The 22,781-nt window shown below is 44.8% G+C and overlaps 1 protein-coding gene across 4 annotated transcripts in view; it reads left to right on the top strand.

Moving 5' to 3' along the window:
- UNC5A (unc-5 netrin receptor A) overlaps nt 1–22,333 on the top strand; it is a 307,237-nt gene extending 284,904 nt beyond the window's left edge. For all 4 annotated transcript variants that reach the window (XM_083182136.1, XM_083182133.1, XM_083182135.1 and 1 more), the window contains 5 exons: nt 9,564–9,797; nt 10,642–10,791; nt 12,836–13,000; nt 14,937–15,115; nt 21,119–22,333. In XM_083182136.1, coding sequence (XP_083038262.1) covers nt 9,564–9,797; nt 10,642–10,791; nt 12,836–13,000; nt 14,937–15,115; nt 21,119–21,284 — 894 coding nt within the window. In that variant the 3' untranslated portion in view covers nt 21,285–22,333. The remainder of the gene's footprint in view (nt 1–9,563; nt 9,798–10,641; nt 10,792–12,835; nt 13,001–14,936; nt 15,116–21,118) is intronic.
- Nucleotides 22,334–22,781: the final 448 nt, after the last annotated feature.

Below are 22,781 nucleotides of genomic sequence, written 5' to 3'. Positions count from 1 at the left end.
AATTGTATAATCACCCTAATGGGTGCTTTTAAGCAACCTAATGGGTGCTTACAATGCTTAAATTCACCCCCACGCCACCCCCCAAGTATAAACGTGAACCCGAAGCGTGGCGAGCGCCGCGAGCCCGGGAGGGGCGGCGGTACGCGTCCTACGACCTTTTCATACCCCCACTATCCACGTCGGCATGGAGTTGATTTTATAAAGTGTGGCGAGCACAGCGAGCCACCGAGCCCGAAGCGTGGCGAGCGGATGCGGATACCTGTGAAGCCCGCGAGGGGACGCGGATACCTGTGACGCGGATACGCTTCGGGCTCGGTGGCTCACCACACTTTAAAAAATCGGTACTTGTTTCCTAGCACGGCCACAACGATCATGATCGCGGGCATCGGGGGTAAAATCGGGGCCATCGCGGGCATCGCATGCACTAAAAAATGGGCTGCGATGGGCCAGACGCGATGCCCGTGATTTCCCCATAGAGAACAATGTTAAATGCCTCAATTTACCCGCGATGACCACGATTTCCCATAGGAAACAATGTGAAATGGCTCAATTTACCCAAATTATCATAGGAACAATGGTAAATGGGCCAAAAACACCCCATAACATTGAAATGTCCCCCCAAAAGTAGTTTACGCCACCACGTGATCAACGTGAACCCGAAGCGTGGCAAACGCAGCGAGCCCGTGAGGGGCGGCGGTACGCGTCCTCCGACCTTTTCATACCCCTACTATCCACTAGGGCGTGGAGTTGAGAATAGAATAGTGTGGCGAGCGCAGCGAGCCACCGAGCCCGAAGCGTGGCGAGCGCAGCGGATACCTGTGAAGCCCGCGAAGGGACGCGTTTACCTGTGAAGGTATCCGCGTCCGCTCGCTGCGCTCGCCACACTATTCTATTCTCAACTCCACGCCCTAGTGGATAGTGGGGTATAAAAAGGTCGGAGGACGCGTACCGCTGCCCCTCGCTACGCTCGCCACGCTTCGGGTTCACGTTCATCGCGGGGTGGCGTGAACTACTTTTGGGGGGACATGTCAATGTTCAGGGGTGTTTTTTGGGCTTTCTGGCCCATTTACCATTGTTCCCTATGATGATTTGGGTAAATTGACCCATTTAACATTGTTTCCCATGGGAAATCGCGGTCATCGGGGGTAAAGTTACCCATTTAACATTGTTCCCTATGGGGAAATCGCGGCCATCGCGTGTGGACCATTTAAGCATTTTTAGCCGCACACGACGCGACCGACCCGATTTTCACTGTTTTCAATGCATTTCAATGGAAAAATCGGGGGCATCGCGTCGGTCGCGTCGCAGGCCACTAAAATGACCCCCGATGGCCGCGATTTGTGGCCGTGCTAGGAAACAAGTACCAAAAAATCAACTCCGCGCCGACGTGGATAGTGGGGGTATGAAAAGATCGTAGGACGCGTACCGCTGCCCCTCGCGGGCTCGCTGTGCTTGCCACGCTTCGGGTTCACGTTTATACTTGGGGGGTGGCGTGGGGGTGCATTTAAACATTGTAAGCACCCATTAGATGGCCAATCTACAGAATGCTACTGTGCATACAGTACACATATTACTCTACACTTAACTAAGGTTTGTATCACTTGTACTATCCCAGAAGTTCAGCTAGTAATAATCTGTCTTTCTTCCTCTGACATCCTCCTTTCTGTAATATGTTTATGGACAAACTGGCACCAAAATCGCTATTTACAGTATCTGACAGCTTTTACCAAAGAGCAAAGCAATATCTTCTCCGTCACAGAGCATTTAATAATATATTGTGTCACAGATAAAAAGGACAACACTAATTTGTACATTATGACAAGCTGCAGCCAGAGCTACCATGGAGCAATGAAAGTAAAACATTTAAGTGACAACACAGAAGGGGTTTAAATTGCAGTTTAATTTGATAAGATGATCCTTGGATCCTAGTTCTCATTATCCCAGCTGTACACAGTGTTTTTCTTTCTTTCCGCCGAGTATTTTAGCTGGCCTTAATCTCCCAGAATACAATACAAGTGGCACCCAGTCACAGCTAGTGACAATGTACTTATTCACTTTACTTTATAATAATGTGACCGTCTCATTGTTTTTCACGTAAAATATCTTCTAAATGGATAATCATAATAATCTGCTTGGGAAAATGGGCTGCACACAATGATCCTGTCATATCTGCATCTGACTGCTGGAGTTTAGGTCAGTGATGTATAGTTCAATGACTGTGAAGTCTACTTTATTAATCATTTCCAAAGAAATTATACCAATAAACGCAGGAACCATCTCCCTGGCTGTAGGGCTGTGAATAGAAATAAGGGGCATTAAGTGCATTGTCAGTATATAATAAAGTCTGAGCACTGCTAAAGAAAAAAGAAAGTTCACAGAAATTACAAAATGCATATTAGCTATTCTGAAACTGGGGCCATGGCCGCCAACAGGGGTACTTGAGTCCCGGGCCCACATAGAGATGGGGCCCGTCTGGCAGCATTTTGGTTAGTACCGAGCTGCCATAGACTCACACCCCAATGAACAAAGATCGGTCCCGGTGCCGCCCCCCACCGCAGCATGCTGCTGTCAGTGTAGACCGAGCAGTGTGTAACTCACGTCACTTTGCTGCAGCTACTGCTCCTCTGCCTAGCTGTTCCCACCCCTCCATGTCACGATGATGATGATTGGCGTGTGCGTGACCGCCATTGCGCCCGCCCATCTCTCTTCCTCCCCTGGGCTTCCTGTACTGTGCTAAGGTGGCCGTCCGCACATCTTTCTCTCCCTGCACCAGTGGCAAACGCAGGATTTTCAGAAGGGGGTTTCCAGAGGGGCGGAGCAAAGCACGCAGATGGACACTTAGGTGACCCAGTACATGCCGGGTCAGTTAAAGTATTATAGATAGACCAAATGTATAATAATAATAATAATAATAAATATATACACACATACATACATACATATATATTAATACATACAGGGGTGTCAACAGCTGTGTAGACCCCTGGGCATAGCAATGTATTGGGGCACCTACGGATCCTCCAGCGGTAGGGGTGGGGGAAGCTTTGATGTCCCCTGGGTGGTAGGGGGTATTATATCAACCACTCAGCATGTAGGGCCTGGATCAGTAATTTCCACTAATTACCCCTTTACTGCACAGATGGTGGGAGATAGGGTGGGAGAAGGGGGCATTGGCCTGAATGAAGGGGCCCTGATACATAACTTCCAGGGTGGTAGAGGATGTTTAATACGCAGAGGAGAGGTGTACAGTATAGTGGAGTGGGCTTATTATACATAATTTTCTGGTGGCAGGACAGCTTGCTTGACTGCAGATATATCCAGTTCCCAGAAATAGATTTCTTAGATTTTAATGGAATTAAAAACTAGATAATCCCACCTACCAAGTGGTATTGGGGACTAGGGGATCAGAGTTCAGGAGGCAGAGCAATCTGCCAACGAGTATATAAAACTACATACCAGGTGTGTGGAGCTGGAGCAGTAACCAGCTGCTAGAAGCTGATATCTCTGGTTCTGGGAACAGTAGAGACAAGCTACTAGTGTCCATCAAAGGGGGAGAGTCCCAGATTTTGGAATATACCCTCAGAAAAACTCTAAGTCAGAGACAACCTGAAATATCTGACTGGGAAGAGCAATTAACAGGCTTGGATGGGGAGCACTTCTTTGAAGTCAGATATCTCCGGTTCCCAAGGGCCGATTTTTAAAATTCTTGTACCCAAGGAAAGAGGGGACCCTCAGCTTTCAGACTGTGGCCCTTAGACTCATGGGGGGGTTTCTGGGTACTCATAAACCCCCCCTGCGTGCGCTACTGCGCACTGGGCCTCCATGCTCCATCTCCTGTGATGAGCGGACTGCTGGAGGAGGAACCTGCTCTGAGTCCGCAAGTCAACAAGAAGGTACACCCTGAAAAAAATGTTGGCTCACTTCTGTCTCTCCTTATCTCCTCCCCACCCTGTCTTTCTCCCCCACTCTTTTCCCCCTCCCCCTATTTTTAACCTCTCTCCTTTATCCTTTATCTCCCTCTCTCCTCTCTTTCCACTATTTTTTTCAGATTGGTATATATATATATATATATATATATATATATATATAGTGTACACACACATATATTTACACACATATATATATATATATATAGAGTGTGTGCCACTTTTTCTGTAGATCCGCCTACATTATCTAGAGCTCCGCCTTGTTACGCACCCCGTTTTGTCCTATGGGGCCCTGTTCATTTGGTTAGTACCGGGCCCCAATATTTGTGATGGCAGCCCTGACTGGGGCCATTGCTGCTGGTCCTTGGAATAGTTTTCACTGAATGATTATCTTAGCTAAGTAGTCTCGTATATAAGCTACATGGCATGTCTGTATAACATTGGGAGGTAGATGTATGAAACAGTGATAAGGGAAGAGAAGTGATAAAGTACCTGGTACTTTATAACCGGCCAATAAGCTCCTGACTGTCACAGGCTGGGTTTAAAAAGGGACAGTTAGGATTTGATTGGCCAGTGATAAAGTACCAGGCACTTTATCACTTCTCCACTCTAATCACTGCTTCCCACTAGGGGTGTAACTGCCAGAGGCAATGGAGTCAGCTGCCTCTGGGCAACAAGCCCTGTAGGGTCACCTGCATGTACAGGTGTCAGCAACATCTGTAAGGTTTACAGCAGGATCCAAGGGACCACTGCTCTTCCAATGGAGCTCTGTGGCACACCTGTTGCAGAGATAATGGTCTCTGTCCCTGGTAACACCTGCAGTAGGGGACAGGACTACTCCTGCCGGGTACCACTCAGCCTGCGCTGCAGCCACCGCTGCTGCTGGTGTTATATTGGATGCATCGGTGAATGCTGAGTCTGAATTTTGCCAGTATGCAGTGGCATAACTAGATGTTTGTAGGCCATATAGCAAAGGATTGTAAAGTCCACTATGTACCACCCAATAGTGAAAAATGTATATAGCACATGTTACTTTGACAGTGAAGGCGGGCCCCTCTCAGCTTTGGGCCCCATAGCAACTGCACTCCCCACACCTGTGTTACACCCATTTTAGTATAATATATCTGGCCTGTACATGTTGACATTATAGTAATAACACTGGGTGTTTTTAGGGTGTAGGGTGATAAAAGACATCCCTAGTAACAGGACATGGTTGTTGTTAATATTGTATATTGTAAGGGCGGATTCACATGCTCCAGCTGACGCTGGGCAGCGAAACATTGCACAGACAAAAGCTGTGCCGCACACAGAAGTTAATAATGGACAGGATTGTGTCATGGCCCAGCCGCCTGTTTGCAGCCGGATGTCACCACTGCAGAGGACGGCTGCCGGGCTGTGGCCATCCCGACCGTGTACAGCACCGCTTCTTGGCCGTGTGAAGTTTCACCGCCTTGCATCAGCCGGAGCGTGTGAAACCACCCTATAGCTGTAGGTTGACCAAACTGAATAAGAATCATATGAATGTTGTGATGGATGCAGAATATGTACTGTGTACTCTCTACATTGATAATGTCATGTTCTGGCGTTGGATAATGATGTCTAGACAGCAGGTTCAACATAAAGTTTGATGGTGGTTGACATGAGCTCCCGGCTACTTACAATAACATATATTTCCGTGGTTGCTAGCTGTCACTTGGTGCCTATAGGTTATATTAGACTAATATCATTACTGTCAAGATATTTGTGGATGGTAGCAGCACTTCTGCTGTCTCCATCACTTCTAGTTTCTGTGCTTTTCCTTTGTGTATTTAAATGAATGACTCTTTCCTTCCCATGAGATTTCTATTAGCAAAACCTGTGCACGTCTCTGTCATCTTTGTAATTGTTCAAACATTACTCATACTGAGGTTTTCTTCCACACATCTGCTAGGCATGATTGTATTTCTTATTATACTTCTGTGTATTCCTGTATTTGTTACATTGTGTTCATGTATCTGCATTGGGGACTCTCTATTGCTGAAGAATCTATGGTGCCTTTTAAGTAACTGATGATGATGACTTTTCTAATACAGCAACCTATTTATCAAACGATATATTATTTATATATTGTTGCCAGTTATTTAGAGGCACACATATTCTGCTGCACTTTACAAGGAATATTTGGCCATTCACATCAGTTTCTGTCCCAGTGGAGCATGCAATCTATGTTCCCTATGACATTCACACCAGGGTTCAGGGGAATAACCTCTAGAAGCAATGGTGTCATCTGCCTCCCATGAAGAGTCAATTGGCTCTATCTCAGGTGCCCTGCTCATACCTGCAATAGGGGAAATAAGGGCTCCCGCCTGGTACTGCTCAGCCTGTGCTGCAGCAAGTGATATATAATATCACTTGCAAATATTTGAATTTCGCGAGTCTTACTTACCAGCCGTTGTCACAAAGCATACATATATATATATATATATAAACAAACGAAGAATCCGGCACTCCACAACTTAATGTAGACAATACTTGCTCCGGTGCCTTCCCAGGTCAGCGACCAAATATACTGTAGATGGCAATAAGGCGTCACTCGGAGACTGGATACAACTTCAAAAATTTATTTATTGTGTGGTGACCGACACCAGTGTTTCGAGACAACAGCTCGTCCTCAGGGTTCAACTCACAAACATCAAATGACAGAGTTAAATACCCTACAAAGATTCCCGCGCCCACCAATAGGAGTGATCCGGCTACACGCAACACGCGCGGAGGGCACACCTGATCCAGGTAAGTTTAATTAAGCATTGGTGGGCGCGGGAATCGGACGAGCTGTTGTCTCGAAACACTGGTGTCGGTCACCACACAATAAATTTTTGAAGTTGTATCCAGTCTCCGAGTGACGCCTTATTGCCATCTACAGTATATATATATATATATATATATATATATATGTACATGCATATACACATCATAGGCATGCGCAGTACATTTTTTTAGGGGGTGCACTGACAAAGCGGTGTGCCTAGCACCACCTATTGGGCATGTCTAACACCGCCATTGGGTCTGTCTAACACCGCCAATCAGGCGTGCACTTACTACATTATAAAATGTCTCTCAGCCACACCATTATATCCTGCCTATTTCAGTTTTAATCTTCTTATTACTCTGTGTAACAGTACATGCAAATAAAGTGAAAATCATATCTGGATGACACAGGTATGTAGTGATATGACAATGGTGTAATACAATTAAGAATGCAAAACACACATCATTGATTGATGGGCGCTTATTTTAATGGAATACAGGTCTAAAAAGCAAAAGTCTTTGGTAAAATGTATTGCTAGTATTACTAGCAGCAATAAGTGAGGGGGTGGTGGCACAGCATTAGGGGATGCCTGTGCACCCTAACACTCAATGCCTATGATACACATACACACAGTGGCGTAACTTGGGGTCCGCAGCCCCAGCGGTGGCGGGGGGGAGCAGGCGCCACCGGGGCGCAGGTTCGCAGTGTTCTTCCCCGTCGGCCGACTGGTATACAGCATTGTACATTCGCCGCCGCCCTGGGAGCCCGGCCGGAATACAAAGCAGCGCTGCGTGCAAGCTGGAAGGGCAGCGGGCATTGTGGAAAGGGGAGCGCTCTCTGTCTGTGTGAGGATGCTCAGTGAACTTGTCACTGAGCGTCCTCACACAGACACAGCCAGAGAGCGCTCCCCTTTCCACAATGCCCGCTGCCCTTCCAGCTTGCACGCAGCGCTGCTTTGTATTCCGGCCGGGCTCCCAGGCGCCAAATGTACTATGCTGTATACCAGTCGGCCGACGGGGACAGCGCTGAGAATTGTCAGTTTTTCCACCTGCCTGATCACTATGGCCAGGAACAGCGTGGCAGGTGGAAAACGGGGTAAGGACCTGGCTGGATGCGGTAAGCAGGAGGGGGAGAGAGAGAGAGCGTCAGCCAGAGAAGCGCTCACCTCCGCTGGCTTTTATCCCCTGCCGGGGGATGTGTCATACGTGTCATTGACTGTCCAGCTTCCCCTGATCCCCAGGTGGCGTTGCCCACTCTGCTGGCATTTAAAAAAAAAATGAGGGGGGGGAAGAATTTATTTTGTCAGGGGGGAGCAAATTTGCTAGTTACGCCACTGCATACACACACAAACACACATACCAAATTCCTGACCTCAGTGTTGTGAGGCGATAATGCTAATCATTACAACAAAATAATGTGTGTACTTTTTCAAAAATGTTGTTTTTGGGAGGACTGATGCATGTTTATGTTCCAGGGCTATGTACTTAAGTAGATATCTACTGAGTGCGGGATGCAGTCAAAATCCCGATGAACAGTGAAAAAACCCATGTCGACCTTGCGACCTGTCGACCCAAAGTCATGTTGACAGTTTCACCTGTACATTCTATATGTCGGTAGTTTGACCATGTCGGGATTTTAAATGTCGGGATTTTGTCCTTGTCGGTATTTTAAATGTCAGGATTTTGTCCTTGTCTGGATTTTGTCCTCGTCGGTATTATGACCCATTTGGGATTTTGACCCTGTCGAGATTTTGACCGTCGGGATTTCATACCGAATCCCTGAGTGCCCCATCTTCACATTCACAATAGCTGCCCCATATATGTCTATGAGGACTGTAAAAAAAGTTCTATTCACCAAGCTCTAAAGATATTTAGCTTTTCAGAGCTTGGTGCCTTTAGCATTACCCTATTGTAGCCTATGGACTATATCGGAGGAACACAAACACGGACCTTAAGGCACCCCAATAGTCCAAGTACAGTATATATTTGGTTCAGCACAGGTGGTTAATTGACACAGGGCCAGATTCTCTATGCTTCAAAAGTGATAAAATGAAGAGTGATAAACAGCCAGCCAATCAGCTCCTACCTGCAATGTCACAAACTGTGTTTGAAAAATGTCAGGCAGGAGCTGATTGGCTGGCTGTTTATACTCTCCATTTTATCACTTTTTAAGCTTAGAGAATCTGGCCCTAAGGTACTAATTAAGTCACCTGTGGCCAAGTGTGGCTATACCTAAAACCTGGACTGTTGGGGTACCTTGAGGACGGTGTCTGGAATCCTCACATGCACATTAGTGGAGCCATATTCGAACCTGAAAGTAAATAGACTGTTAAATACTTTTTAGCCTTCATCTTGTTGGGATGGTTTCCTAGCCCATTCCCCGGCACATTATCTTTGCCATACGCAGCAATGAGCAATCTTACGTTTCGGGGTTACCTGCAATATTGGTTAATTAGGCCTTACAGTTTCCTCTCAATAATCCATATCATTGCCGCCAGCTCACTGGGGTCAGAGTGCCAGACACATACATCACAAACAACATAGCGTACGGATCAGCCTGTACAGTCTGTGCCATTTGCTAATTAGAGAAATTGCTATTTAAAAAGCTTTGCCTGAAAAACCTTTGCAGCTGTAGTCGGCGAATTAACGTGAGGTCTGTGCTATATTAGACAAACAAGACAATTAAGTAAATTCTGACATTTATAGATTCTTATATAAAAATAGACGTTTTTCTAGTTTCCTGTTATGACGGAAATGGATTGTGCATAAATGAGAGACTTGTGCAATGTTAATAAAGTTTTACTTTGACGGATACATTTTGCCAATGTCCCTATGGCTCTCTCTTTACAGGATGTCTTGCAGCTTGACGGGGGAAGCCCATCACACCTCTATTACTGTCACCTGGAGTCCCGCAGCTGTTACCTATTCACAGAACAGCTGGGGCGCTTTGCTCTGGTGGGAGAGTCTCTCAGCATGTCAGCCACAAAACGCTTGAAGCTTCTGCTCTTTGCCCCCACCTCCTGCAAAGCACTAGAGTACAGCCTGCGCGTGTACTGTATCAATGACACACAGGATGCCATGAAGGTGAGTGAGAGGAGACGGCCACACATAAACCACAGCTATTACGGCATGGATGCGGTTCACTGTCTCTATTGACGTGAAACTGTTGATTATGGAGCACATAAACCCCAATGTAATACAATAATTCATTGCTGATCCCACTGATGAAGATGTGCTGTGTAGGAGTTCTGATGGGGATTCTGGATGCTTGAGAAACACTGTTAGAACCTTGGCTTTTAAAGAAGCACCTGGAATAGATACGATAATAATGAGGCAGATCCGTGCTTGGCAGTCACCAGGCAGATGCTGGTTTATACAATGCCTAGTCAGGTAACGAAAGCTAAAAGACAATCAAAGCAAACTGCACTTATACAGTAGTGAAAAGGCATCATAATTTAATCCCCTCAGAAGAATACATTAAGATTAATCTTTACAATTCCAGTTGTGGTATTCAGGCTTTCTTTGTTTATGAATGTAGTAACAAACCACTTATCACTGCAGCTCCATTACATCCGTCTTTCAGGATGTGTGCTTTTGGCCTCTGTAGAAAGCTCTCACTTGAACAATCTTGAATTGATGTAAAACAAAGTTCATTGGCTGTGTAAGGAAGCCAGCTGTGCCCAGGCGTGTATTGTCTCCTCAAGGATGGTAGCCAGACACAGCTGTAGGGCCAATCTACACATACAGGGCAGGCTCGCACAGCCCCAGATGTAGGGACAGTTTCATAGACAGAACCATGTCCTTGCCGGGCTGTAATAACAAAGAGTTGGGTGTAATAGAGCTGTGATAATGCATTCTGTTTTCTTTCTAAGCATGAATCATGTGAACTCTGTTTTATCCCCTTTATAACTGTAAATGTTTTCCACAGGAGGTTATACAGCTGGAGAAACAACAGGGGGGGCAGCTGTTGGACGAGCCGCGGCTCTTGCATTTTAAGGATAGCTATCACAATCTGCGTCTTTCTGTGCATGACATGCACAGCACCATGTGGAAGAGCAAGCTCCTGGCCAGCTACCAGGTATGCGTAAAACTCAGGTATTATCTGGTCAATGCCAGCCATTCATATAGTAGATGAAGGGTCTATGAACTAAGCCTTATAGAGAGAAAAAGTGGATGGAGATAAAGTACCAACCAATCAGTTACTTACTGCATATCTCCTAACTGTACTGATTTCCGTGGGACTGTCCGGCTTCCCAACTATGGCCGGTGGTGTCCCAGGGTGTCAGTTGGGAATACCGCCTGTCACAGCGGTGAATAGACGCTGTGCTCATGTGAAAAGCATCTATATCCACTGAATAGAGGGACAGGGGGCATAGACAGAAGCTCCTAAGGCTCTGGCCATGCCCCCGCAACAGTAAAAAGGGGGGCATAGCCTAGTGGGGGATGCAGTTAAAATCCCGGCGGTCGGGATCCCGGCATTCAGAATCCCGACGCCGGAATCCCAACCGCCGAAATCCCGACACATTCTCCCTCCGTGGGTGTCCACGACACCCCTGGAGGGAGAATAAATTAGTGTGCCCGCTGCGTGGCAAGCGCAGCGAGCCCGCAAGGGGGGGCGATCCACGTCCCCCCCTTGTCGGGATTTTGGCTGTCGGGATTCCGAACGCCGGGATCCCGACCGCCGGGATTCAGTACTGAATCCCCTAGTGGGAAGTGCTGCGATTGTAGGCCATGCATCCTGGTTGCAAGGTCACGCCCCCTAGCTTGGCAGTTAACAATTGATTGGCTGGTACTTTATCTCCATCCGCATAATCTCTTTCCAAGGCTTAATAGATACAACTGGCCCCCAGAGCGAGTTTGGTCACAATATTATTTTGTTGCGCAGATGCATATTCATTACGTCAGTAGTTCCCAGACATTGATGGTGCACTATCAGCTGTTTTGTCCATGGCACATAGGAGCCTTCACCAAACTTTGCTATTTACGTCAATAGCTGAAACTTTAGATCATGATGCAAACAGATTGCCATCACAGCCACGCCAAAAGCCATGGATCTTCATGCAATTACAGTCTGCCACCCCCGGCAGTAATCATCAGGACGCAGGCCCTTATCTTTATATCATTCCACACAAAGGGCCAAATTCAGAATTTGCAGTGGACAGTGAGGAGAAAGCCATCTCAGAAACAGAAAGAGTAACTGCTCCTTGCAAAACTGCAAGAGAAATGCGAAGGGACAACAAGTGTACAAACCAGCGCTGGTTAAGTTGTGTACTTATTTATTGTGTGGTCATAAGTATCCACTTGCAAATCCACAAACAATTCCCAAACCATCTAATGGCTTTTACTGTCTGTGCAAATGTGAGTAGGTCTTAAAGCATCTACTAATATGAGAATGAGACCGGGTGTAAGTGGTCATGACAGATCCTCCTTACAAATTCCTGGGTTCACCTGAATTTTTTCAGATACACCCAAAAAATGGCAGATTTACACCCCTTAATGCCGACATCCTGTCAGTCAAACTGTGAGAGGATTATATTTATGATCCATGCACATTTCTGTCACTACTTCTTCTCGAGCCTGATGGATGCCAATACTAGAGCATGTGCAGTCATTCTATAATCGCTCGATTTGCTATTTCACTAATTAGCTGTCAAGTCTGAGTTAGACCCATATAGCACAAACATCAACACAACACAACTGAACATCTTGACAACCTAGTCAAGTACACTGCATCTCAAAGCCTACAGAATATAACCACAAATACTAATAATTGCGATAGCATGAGACATTTACATAAACATACAATCGTTTAGCACAAATCAACCATAGTTTTAAGAGCGTATTTTACAGTGAAACAACTTTTCCATCAAATGTAACCTTTTGCCCACACTATAACTTTCTGCCGGTTTAATAGTTGGCTGAACACAATCATGTCATTGCTTCTTTGGCAGGCACACAACTGATTTGTGGATCTTGCCCCAGGCACTTCTTATTCTCTCTATGGGTTCCTGGCTTGCGAGCATTTTGGAATTTGCCAGGTCACATAATAAGTGTTTGTCCTTAACGAACTGCAATTGTCTGAGTTGTATTCATCATCTCTTTTGTTACTGTCCTTGATGCAGGAGATTCCATTCTATCACATCTGGAATGGAGTACATGAGAACCTACACTGCACTTTCACATTGGAGCGCTTCAGCCTCAGTACTTGTGACCTCTCCTGTAGGGTCTGGGTATGGCAAGTAGAAGGAGATGGTCAGAGTTTTAACATCAACATCAACCTAAACAAGGTGAGAGAAAAGTAGCTTTGTATAAAATGTTCTCCTTTATTACAAACATACTTGTTGATGTAGTGATCCCAGATGAACGTAAGAGTTCCTGTTATAATTACAGGTTATGGGTGTTACCAATCCAGGGTTCCAACTGTCAGAATACCCCAATAGTTGACATCTTTTGCATTTTCGACATTGGATCCGACACAAAACTCAACAGTCTGAATACAATGTTCCGAGTGTTGAGTGTCAAAAACGCCATACATTGTCGGAAAATGTCCGTGAATTTGACATTTTGCGGCAGCTTCTGGCAAAATAGATCCGACTTTATGCAGGTTCAAGCTCCTTATCCGATCCAATGCGCACGGGACCGCGCATTGGATGGGTTTGGGGTTTGGATGACAAACACATGCCATTTGGCCACTTTTCATCCGATTTCTCAGTTCAATCTGTTGTAATCGGGTGAATTAGCCAAAATCGCATAAGTGTATGGCCAGCTTTAGTGTATCAAGATAGATAACGGCGGTGTCTAATTGCAGGGAGAAAGATAATGGTGGTGTCTAATTGCAGAGAGATAGATACTGGCACCCGGTGTCCGACCCGGCAAATGTTCAGGGTTGGACACGGGGCTTCCCCGGAGTTAGGGGCCATGTAAATGGGTAACCCGGGTCATCCGACCCAGGGACCCATTTCCTCCAATCAGGGAGCCCCAACCTCCGGACCACAGCACCCTGAGGTCAGCCCGGAGGTTGGGCAGGGGCTGCGTACAGCCTCCGCTGCTGTCTGCGGTACTATGAAGATAGCAGCAGAGGTGCGGCATCCATTCACCTCATGAACGGAGGCTGGTGGCAGCCCGGCAGCTTACCTGGCTGCTGGGCTTGCCAGCGTGTCGGTCGGCGTTGCGGGGGTGTCAGGCGATATTGCGGGGTGACGGTCGGCGGGTTTCCCGTCGCTTGGAGATAATGTCATCACCGAGCGCTGGCTCGGTACCCGAATTCACCGGCGTCCCCTACCCGGCTTAATGCCAGGGGACGCCAGTGTAAAAGGGAACAACTGTCGTGTCGCATCCGGGTCCAAAAACCCGAGTGCGACCCAGCAGTTTTGGTGTAAAAGGGGTATCAGAAAGCTCAGCAAAATGTGCTGCGCTGTGTGCTGAGCAATCTGTAAGGCCCAGTGCTCTCCGCTGAGAACACTGACCCTGAACCCGGCGTCCCCGACGATTAACTTGATTTATCCACCATGCTTAATATTAATCGCCGTGGCCACGCATCACTCAGAAAATGGTCTGACATCGTTACGTGTGTAGGCCCCATTAGACATTGCCATTATCTATCTCCAAGCATTAGACACTACCATTATCTATCTCCACGCACTTTGACACTTTCGTTATCTGTCTCCGCGCACTGGATTGTGCTTGGAATACAGTTAGTATAGAAGTAATTCAATATTTACCACTTCCATTGGTGACAAAATAAATACAGAACATATGGGATGAACTGAGCATATTGTTTCATTTGAGTTTCCCTATAAAAAGTTGGTAGACTAGAATAGTAACATAAGCAGCTTTGAAGCGCTGTATTTGAAGAGCTAAATAGGAAATATGAAGATTATGTATTGAAGTTCACTATGTGACTTATACTGCAGCTAAAGAGGTCAATGACAGTTGAACAGTTAAGCGATTCTCCTGCGGTACACAGGATAAATTCTGCCCAATGTCTACCTGTATGCAATATATGGCATTACTCTTTCTGTGCAGTTTTTAAAAGGTATGCACAATGAAAACTGGAGAGCTGACAATAGCTACAGATTGCAAAGTACTAGGTCACTCTCAGTGTAGTGTTTTATTTCCGCTGTACCCATTCTCCTGTACCCTAGTTTTATCTAAGTTTATATTTCTACTGTGACATATACATCTGGTCACATAAAGGTTCTAACTAAGAATGGTTTGATTTAGGAAAGTCGCCCATCACAGATACTACTGGATGAAGGAGAAAAGGATGCACCAGCTCTGGTGGGACCCAGCGCCTTCAAAATCCCCTTTCTAATGAGACAGAAGATCATTACAAGCTTAGATGAGCCATCCTCCCATGGAGCCGAATGGAGAGTGTTAGCTCAGAAGCTGAATCTGGACAGGTTAGTTGAGTATTAAAACAAAGCTTGCTTGGAGATTGCTGTATAATATACTCAATTTGTAAATAGCATGATACGGGGCATACAGTAGTAGAGCAACATTCTCATTGGAATCCCAATCTGCCAAGCTCACACTTTCCTCATACTACTACATTTAAATAACAACAACATAAAAACCCGTGACTTTAGACAAATACTAAGGGCGGGTTTTCTATTTCTGACAGCGGAAATAGCGGCAGCACCCATTCAATGCTGGTATTTCCAAAAGCATTAAAGGCGGAATTCAACAAAATTAATCCGACTGTAAAACCAGTCGGATCTGTGTTGTCGAAAACAAACATGGATTGTCAAATTCACAGACATGTCCCCTTTTCGACAATGGACAGGCGGAACATTGAATTCCGCCTGCCGATATACTGTTGAGCCAGGCGAAAACGGGCCAGGATTGAATACCCCCGCTGTATTGTTTTTGCCTACTGAAATTGTATCTGGTTGAGTTTTACAGTGTGAGCACAGGGGCATCGGAAAAAGGGGGGACAAACATGACAGAGACACAGCTGCAGGAGAGTGCTAAACTCCAGATCCATACAGGCTGCTTCTCCTTTAAAAGTAGTGTGATGCTACATGGTGCAGAGAACTGGCTACCAAAGAAGAAGGAAAATCCACTGCAGGCATCCGGAGTAAGCACTGGGGGGAGTGGGGATGCATCCCGTCACTCATCACATACTTATAGGCAGTTACTTAAGCTATATGCATTAATCAAATTGCAAAGGACAGCTCTTGTGGCAAGAGCTGGGTAATTGCTACATCCAAGTTGGCTAATAACCCTCTGATGTCACCTGCTACCTGCCTCCTCATGAGGGGAAAGATCAAGTGCTGTGGAGGGACTGTTAGGTTAGTTTATGGAGGAGAATGGTTAGGGTTAAGCTGCAGGGGTTTAGGCAGTGGCGTAACTACTGTAAGGCAGCCCCAGCAGCCGCTTGGAGGAGCAAGCAGCAGTGAGGTCTGTTTGGGCGCTGGCACCCGCTCGACGCACTGACATGCTGCTGCCTGCCGCTGCCCACTGGCTGAGCACTGGAGGCGAGTCAGCCACAGCGCGGGTGCGGCAATGGCAGAGATGACAAATCCCCCCACTGATTAAATTTATACACAGCCGGCTATTGGCTACTGTGTAGAGGATGGGCAGGCGGATGGGCGTGCTAGGGCGGCCTGGGATGTGTCAGAGTCAAGGGAAGCATCAGTGCATCACATGCTGGGGAAACACGCCGGAGAGGAGCCGGAGGGGGGGGGGGGGTGCCAAAGACTGTTTGGCAGGGGGGAGCAGAATTTATAGTTACGCCACTGGGTTTAGGGTAGGCTGAAGGGGTGGAGGGTTAGGTTTAGACTGTGGAAGTGATAGTGGGTTAGGATACAGGGATACAGGGAGCGGCCAGTGGCTAGTTAGGGCTAGGCTGCATGTGGCGGACAGTTAGGTTTAGGCTGAAGGAGTGGAAGGGTTTGGTTGGTGGTTGTGGCCAGTTAGGGTTTGTCTGTGGGGGATAGAGGTTAAGGTTGCAGGAGGGGATGGTTAGAGTAAGGGGAGGGGCAAGATATAACTTAGATATAACTTAGATATAGACTCAACTTTAGGAGCTGTCCTTTGTGATGATTGGGCTACCGGGATTATGACCTGGTGTCCTATCTGTACATGGCATGGGGGGGGGTCATGTGCTGGGAGGGATCCAATTGGGTCCCTTTCAGTAGTGAAATGTGAATAGAGGTCTTTAGGCTTCTATAGGGCAACACCATCTGAACATGGTGTTGGCCACCCACCGCATCAAAGCCCCGGAATCTACAGTATCCCATTACTAGACATTTTTTGGTTTACTGCATACCGTACCAGGTATGGGTCTCGCATATACAGTATGGGCACCATAAGAGTGATGTCATACAAGGGTTTTACTAAATAGCACTAGAGTTCATAAACTCAATGGCAATTATAATGACTGTGTTATCCTGATGTACAGTATATAAGGTCCTCCCCTATCACATAGAAACAATGTAACCTAACCAATTAAGATTCTCCATGCAATGTTTTCTGATCTGAATTACTCTTGTTTGATCACTGCAAGATATTACTAGCAATAAATGCTATACTTTTCTTGTGAAAAAGGCATTCGTGATCTCCACCATAAAGAAAATGTCCATTGAATGGTGTTTTTCTTGTTTAAATGTATGCACTTCACTTAATATTAACATTTGCAAACAATTTTACTAATTTCTCTGATCCTTTCTGACAGTATCAGCTCTGTTTTCTGCCAGCATTGTGTGATTGATAGCTGGGAAGGGATGGGGAAGTAAGCTGTGCTATCCAGCTGAACAATAGATACAACATATTACATTTAATCTTCTTTTGCTTATTTTCTAACAGAACACACAAGCATAATAATAATAATAATAATAATAATAATAATAATAATCATCATTCAAACATCATTATTATAATTTGGGGTGTAGGAATTACTAGTGTTCCAGTGCTAATTTAAACATTACAATGAATTTAAGACCGGGTTGCCTACCCTCTGGGAAATTGGGACCGCCTCCCCAATTTCTACCTGTCTCGCGCACCCCTCCCATTGGCGGGGGTCGGTAGGACCAAATTACATGTTTGCGTTGCCCCCACTGTGCAATGCCTGCAATAGCAGCATTGTACAGCGGGGATGTGTCCATGAGGACTCGTTCCCATGCCCTCAAACTGTCATATCACCCTAGTTCCGCCCTTTCCAGCACAAAAGAAGGCAACCCTGAGTTAAAATGGTGAACTAAAATAAGTGTACATACAGTAGTAGTGTATTAATATACTGTTGCGCCAGAACCGACATGACTGTATTAAACAATAATTATATATATTCTCTACATATATAATCATTAAGTGTTGCATCTGTGGTATTTGGAAGATGTCTTGAAGTGTTATCGTAATTTAAAAAGGAAATCTGCTTCATACACAGATTATTTTGGATTATACAGTACTTCTCCTTTAAGTAACCTGTTTTTTTCTACTATGAAATGCATGTCCTTCTCACCAACTGTATATCACTTTTTACAATCTACAGATAACAGCAACAATTCAAAAACCATAGCAACCAGCCATTTCCTTGCCCCTTTATGCACCATCACACACACAACTATAAAAGAAAATGTCACAGTTATTAAATGTCCTATGTGTAGCCTATGTTTTGTTTCCTTAGTAGGCTAAAAGAATTTAGCAAAAACTTCACACCAAGGCCTGAACCTGAAGTGAGGATAAAGCAAAGTTGCTTTAAATTAGTTTGTTCTCCAAGAAAATGGTGTAGAACAATTTCCAGCTCACACAAAGCCAGTTATAATATGTTGGGTGAAATTATCATTCATTTTAATGGAAAGCCCAGTGAATTCAAAATGCGGGTTATTAATGTCAAGTAGACTTAGTTGACCTGTAAAATTAGTTTAGGTAGATAAAGCTAGTTAGTGAAATAGCATGTGATTAGAAGAAGGGTTTAGGAGGTGCCCGATTCAGAGAGGTTTAATTACTAAAGGGGGGAATTGACTAAGATGGGAGTTTTATTTCAGATGGGATACTGCTATTGGAAACCAATTAGATACTATCTATTATCTTCTAGAACAGGCCTACGGCCCTCCAGCTGTTGTGAAACTACACATCCCAGCACACCCTGCCACAGTTTTAGCATTTTCTAACAGCAATAATAACAGCAACAGTGTGGCAGAGCGATTTATCGCTGGTGCACACTCCAATCACTGGCAATATGGTTGCTCAGCGACCATATTGCCAGCGATAAGTGTACCGTGTGTACACAGCTTGAGAGAAACCAGACATTTGGTGATGGTTATGGAGACTGGGAGAGTGGGCTTGGCCGTAGATTGGAGTAACAGCTGGCCTGTTTGTTTTCGGGTGGCTAGTCCTGGTACACAGGAAAGACCAGTAGCAGTCTGTGACCATAATGACAAAAGAATAGTATTTACAAATGTACAACGTTGCAGATGAAGCACAAATGTTGCACATACATAACATTGATCAGTTTATGTTAGCATTGTGGTTGTCACCCACCTCCAGTTAATGCCACAAGCCAATTAATTTCTCCCCCAGCATCACCCTCATGTCTAGCCTGCAACTGAAGTTCCCTACTTCCCCCACTACCATCCATTTGCTAATTTCTACTTCTGCACCTTTAGTTTATTACTGTCTCAGCATACAGTATTTCAGCTCCTATCGCCCTGTCTCTGTCGCTTTCTCCTTAATAGGATCAGTATCTTCTGATTAAAGCTTCATAAAGAGGAGAAAAGACATCAACAACAAAATGGAAGCCTCCGAATTAGGCGGCCGCAGGGGATTCCAGCTAAACTCTGAGGTTTTTTTGAAAGGGCAATCATTTACAAGGCAAAACCAAAAAAACCTCTAACTTCGGTTGGCATCCCGCACGGCCACCGACCTCGCAGGCTATTACATTTGGCCATGTATTTTGGTTATTACTGATTATATATATATATATATATATATATATATATATATATATATAGTCCATTTGGGTGTCACTTAAACACTGCAGTGAGTGAAACGACATCGCTTTCTCTCACACAGATGCACAAACACAGAGGCAATCACAAGGTAGTAGACTACAGGGGCAAACGCAGGATTTTCAGAAGGGGGTTTCCAGAGGGGCGGAGCAAAGCAACGGAGATGGACACTTAGGTGACCCAGTATATGCCGGGTCAGTTAGAGTATTATAGATAGACCAAATGTATATAAATAATAATAATAATAATAATATATATATATATATATATATATATATACACATAACAATATATATATATATATATATATATATATATATATATATACATACATACATACATACATACATAACAGCAGTGTAGACCACTGGACATAGCAATGTATTGGGGCCCCTACCGATCCTCCAGCGGTAGGGGTAGGGGAAGCTTTGATGTCCCGCGGGTGGTAGGGGGTATTATATCAACCGCTCAGCATGTAGGGCTCAGTAATTTCCACTAATTACCCCTTTACTGCACAGATGGTGGGAGATGGGTTGGGAGAAGGGGGCATTGGGCTTAATGAAGGGGCCCTGATACATAACTTCCAGGGTAGTGGAGGATGTTTAATACTCAGGAGGGGTGTATAGTGGAGTGGGCTTATTCATAATTTTCTGGTGGGAGGACAGCTTGTTTGACTGCAGATATCTCCAGTTCCCGGAAATAGATTTCTTAGCTTTTAATGGAATTAAAAACTAGAGAATCCCACCTAACAAATGGTATTGGGGACTAGGGGATCAGAATTCAGGAGGCAGAGCAATCCGCCAACAAGAATATAAAACTACATACCAGGTGTGTGGAGCTGGAGCAGTAACCAGCTGCTGGAAGGCTGATATCTCTGGTTCTGGGAATAGTAGAGACAAGCTACTAGTGTCCCTCAAAGGGGGAAGAGTCCCAGCTTTTGGAATATACCCTCAGAAAAACTCTAAGTCAGACAGAACCTGAAATATCTGACTGGGAAGAGCAATTAACAGGCTTGGATGGGGACCACTGCTTTTAAGTCAGATATCTCCGGTTCCCCAGGGCCGATTTTTAAAATTCTTGTACCCATGGAAAGAGGGGACCCTCAGCTTTCAGACTATGGCCCTCAGATTCCTGGAGGGGTTTCTGGGTACTCAGAACCCCCCCCCCCCCCCCTGCGTGCGCTACTGGACTAGCTTTCAAAGCATTTGCTTTGAGCGGGCTTAGTAGTGTCTTTATAAATAAGCTTGCACTATATTAAATAACTTTAGCCTGCCATACACCTAGCTGGTTGGATAGATAATCTTTAGGTGTATGACAAGCTTTTTAGATACATTCCCAAAATATGTCATGCTGGTAAAGGAAGACTACATGCAATCAACATTTCCTGGTTTATTGAAAATCTGCTGTCCATTGATAAGAAACTTCAGTTAATCTCTTCTATCTTTTCTATTGCAGCCATTTAGGTTTCTTTATCTCCAAGTCAAGCCCTACTGCCATCCTCCTGAATTTCTGGGAGGCACAGAACTTCCCCAATGGGAACCTGGCAAGGTTGGCAGCAGCTGTGGCAGACATTGGGAAACAAGACTCACTCATGTACATGATGTCAGAGGCAGAGTGCTGAAAGAGTATCAGTCACCTGCACATTTCCAGCAAGTCCAATGTCCAGGCATGGCCAAAGGCCTCTTAGATTCCTGATACCAGGTTCATGGACTTTACCCTTAAAATTCCCCCTTCCCTGGCAACTGTGGGGGGTGGAGGGCTTTAAACATATCTTTCTTGGTTCTAAAAACCCCTGCCAGTGAAAGGGTTAATGAAACGTTCAGCAGCTCCTTTATGCAGAGCAGGATTTTCAAAATCCATCATAGTAACGTTGCTCTCATTCAAACACGTTAATTGTGAAGACGAAACCAGAACAATGAAGAAAAATTCCACATTAAAAAAAAAAAAAAGGCATTACAAAGCCACTGTCTATAAAGTTGTTTCGTTTCATATTGTGGACCCTTCTAATGAACACTAACACCATCTAGTACCAAGTGCACTGGACTGAAAAAAAAAAAAAAATCACCACCTGCCACTCCCAGGGAATGAACCCACCAATCACTACAGACTTTACTTCTAAACCAAGTGTCTTGTATTGCTACCTTGTCAGAGAGGTGCGACAGTGACACCCAGTATTTGTGTTGTTCAGTTTTTACCAACACCCATACCCAGGTAAGTGGAGAAAGGTGCAATAGATTTGAAAAAAGATTCCCAATAAATACAGATATCCTCTATTTGATAGCCATAAGGACATTGAAGGGCACACCAGATCTCATTTTCTACAAATAAGGGAGAAATTCAGACAAATAAAGTTTATTGGCCTTTTCACCCCTAAGCCAGCTGTATATGCAAAATGAGAGCACTCCCTGCTCCAGGAGTAAGTGAATGAGTGTGTTTGATTGTGAAAGTGTGCGCACAAGTGTTTTATTTATTTCTTATTTTCAGATAAGAGAAATCATTTGAACAATAAAAATGTGTAATGACCAGTGTTTTTATTTTCTACATTCTGTATTAAAGTGCATTCAAGTATTTACACTTGGCCTTATGTATATATTATGTTCATTCCGCTGAAGGTGTATAGTACTTTTAGGTGACTTGAATGTAAATAAATTATATATATATTGCTAAAAAGGTTGTATGGTTTGATTACAAGCAGAGATCTGAGATTGTTGCACATCTTATAAAGTTTTAGTTATGGTGCCCTATTGTTCTCCTGTCATTTTGGGTTATAAAGTTTATTAGGTACAGGTAGGTGAGCCCTATTTACTGAATCATTCGGGATCATCCCGGTGGTAGAGTTGCCAGGCTTCTTACCACAGAAGCCTCCCAAAGACTTGCAGGAGAATGGGAAAAGTTATTAACAAAGATATTCCCCTTTTTATGCATAATATAATGTTTTATTTAATAAAGTTTTCTTTCTATGTCATTGTTTTGAAACTGCATGCATTGATGCAACAGAGATTGGCTGTCAAAGTGCTAATAGTTCTCTTACCCCTACCAGCCAGTATTCCCCAGCAATATTTTCTTGCATTAAGGAGCGAGACAAGACTTAATGAAACTTAAAAGTAACTTGTAGTTT

Source organism: Crinia signifera, chromosome 4 (genome assembly GCF_055691185.1).
Source record: "Crinia signifera chromosome 4, ASM5569118v1, whole genome shotgun sequence".
Classification (NCBI taxonomy): domain Eukaryota; kingdom Metazoa; phylum Chordata; class Amphibia; order Anura; family Myobatrachidae; genus Crinia; species Crinia signifera.
This window is presented reverse-complemented; position numbering and strand designations above follow the sequence as displayed.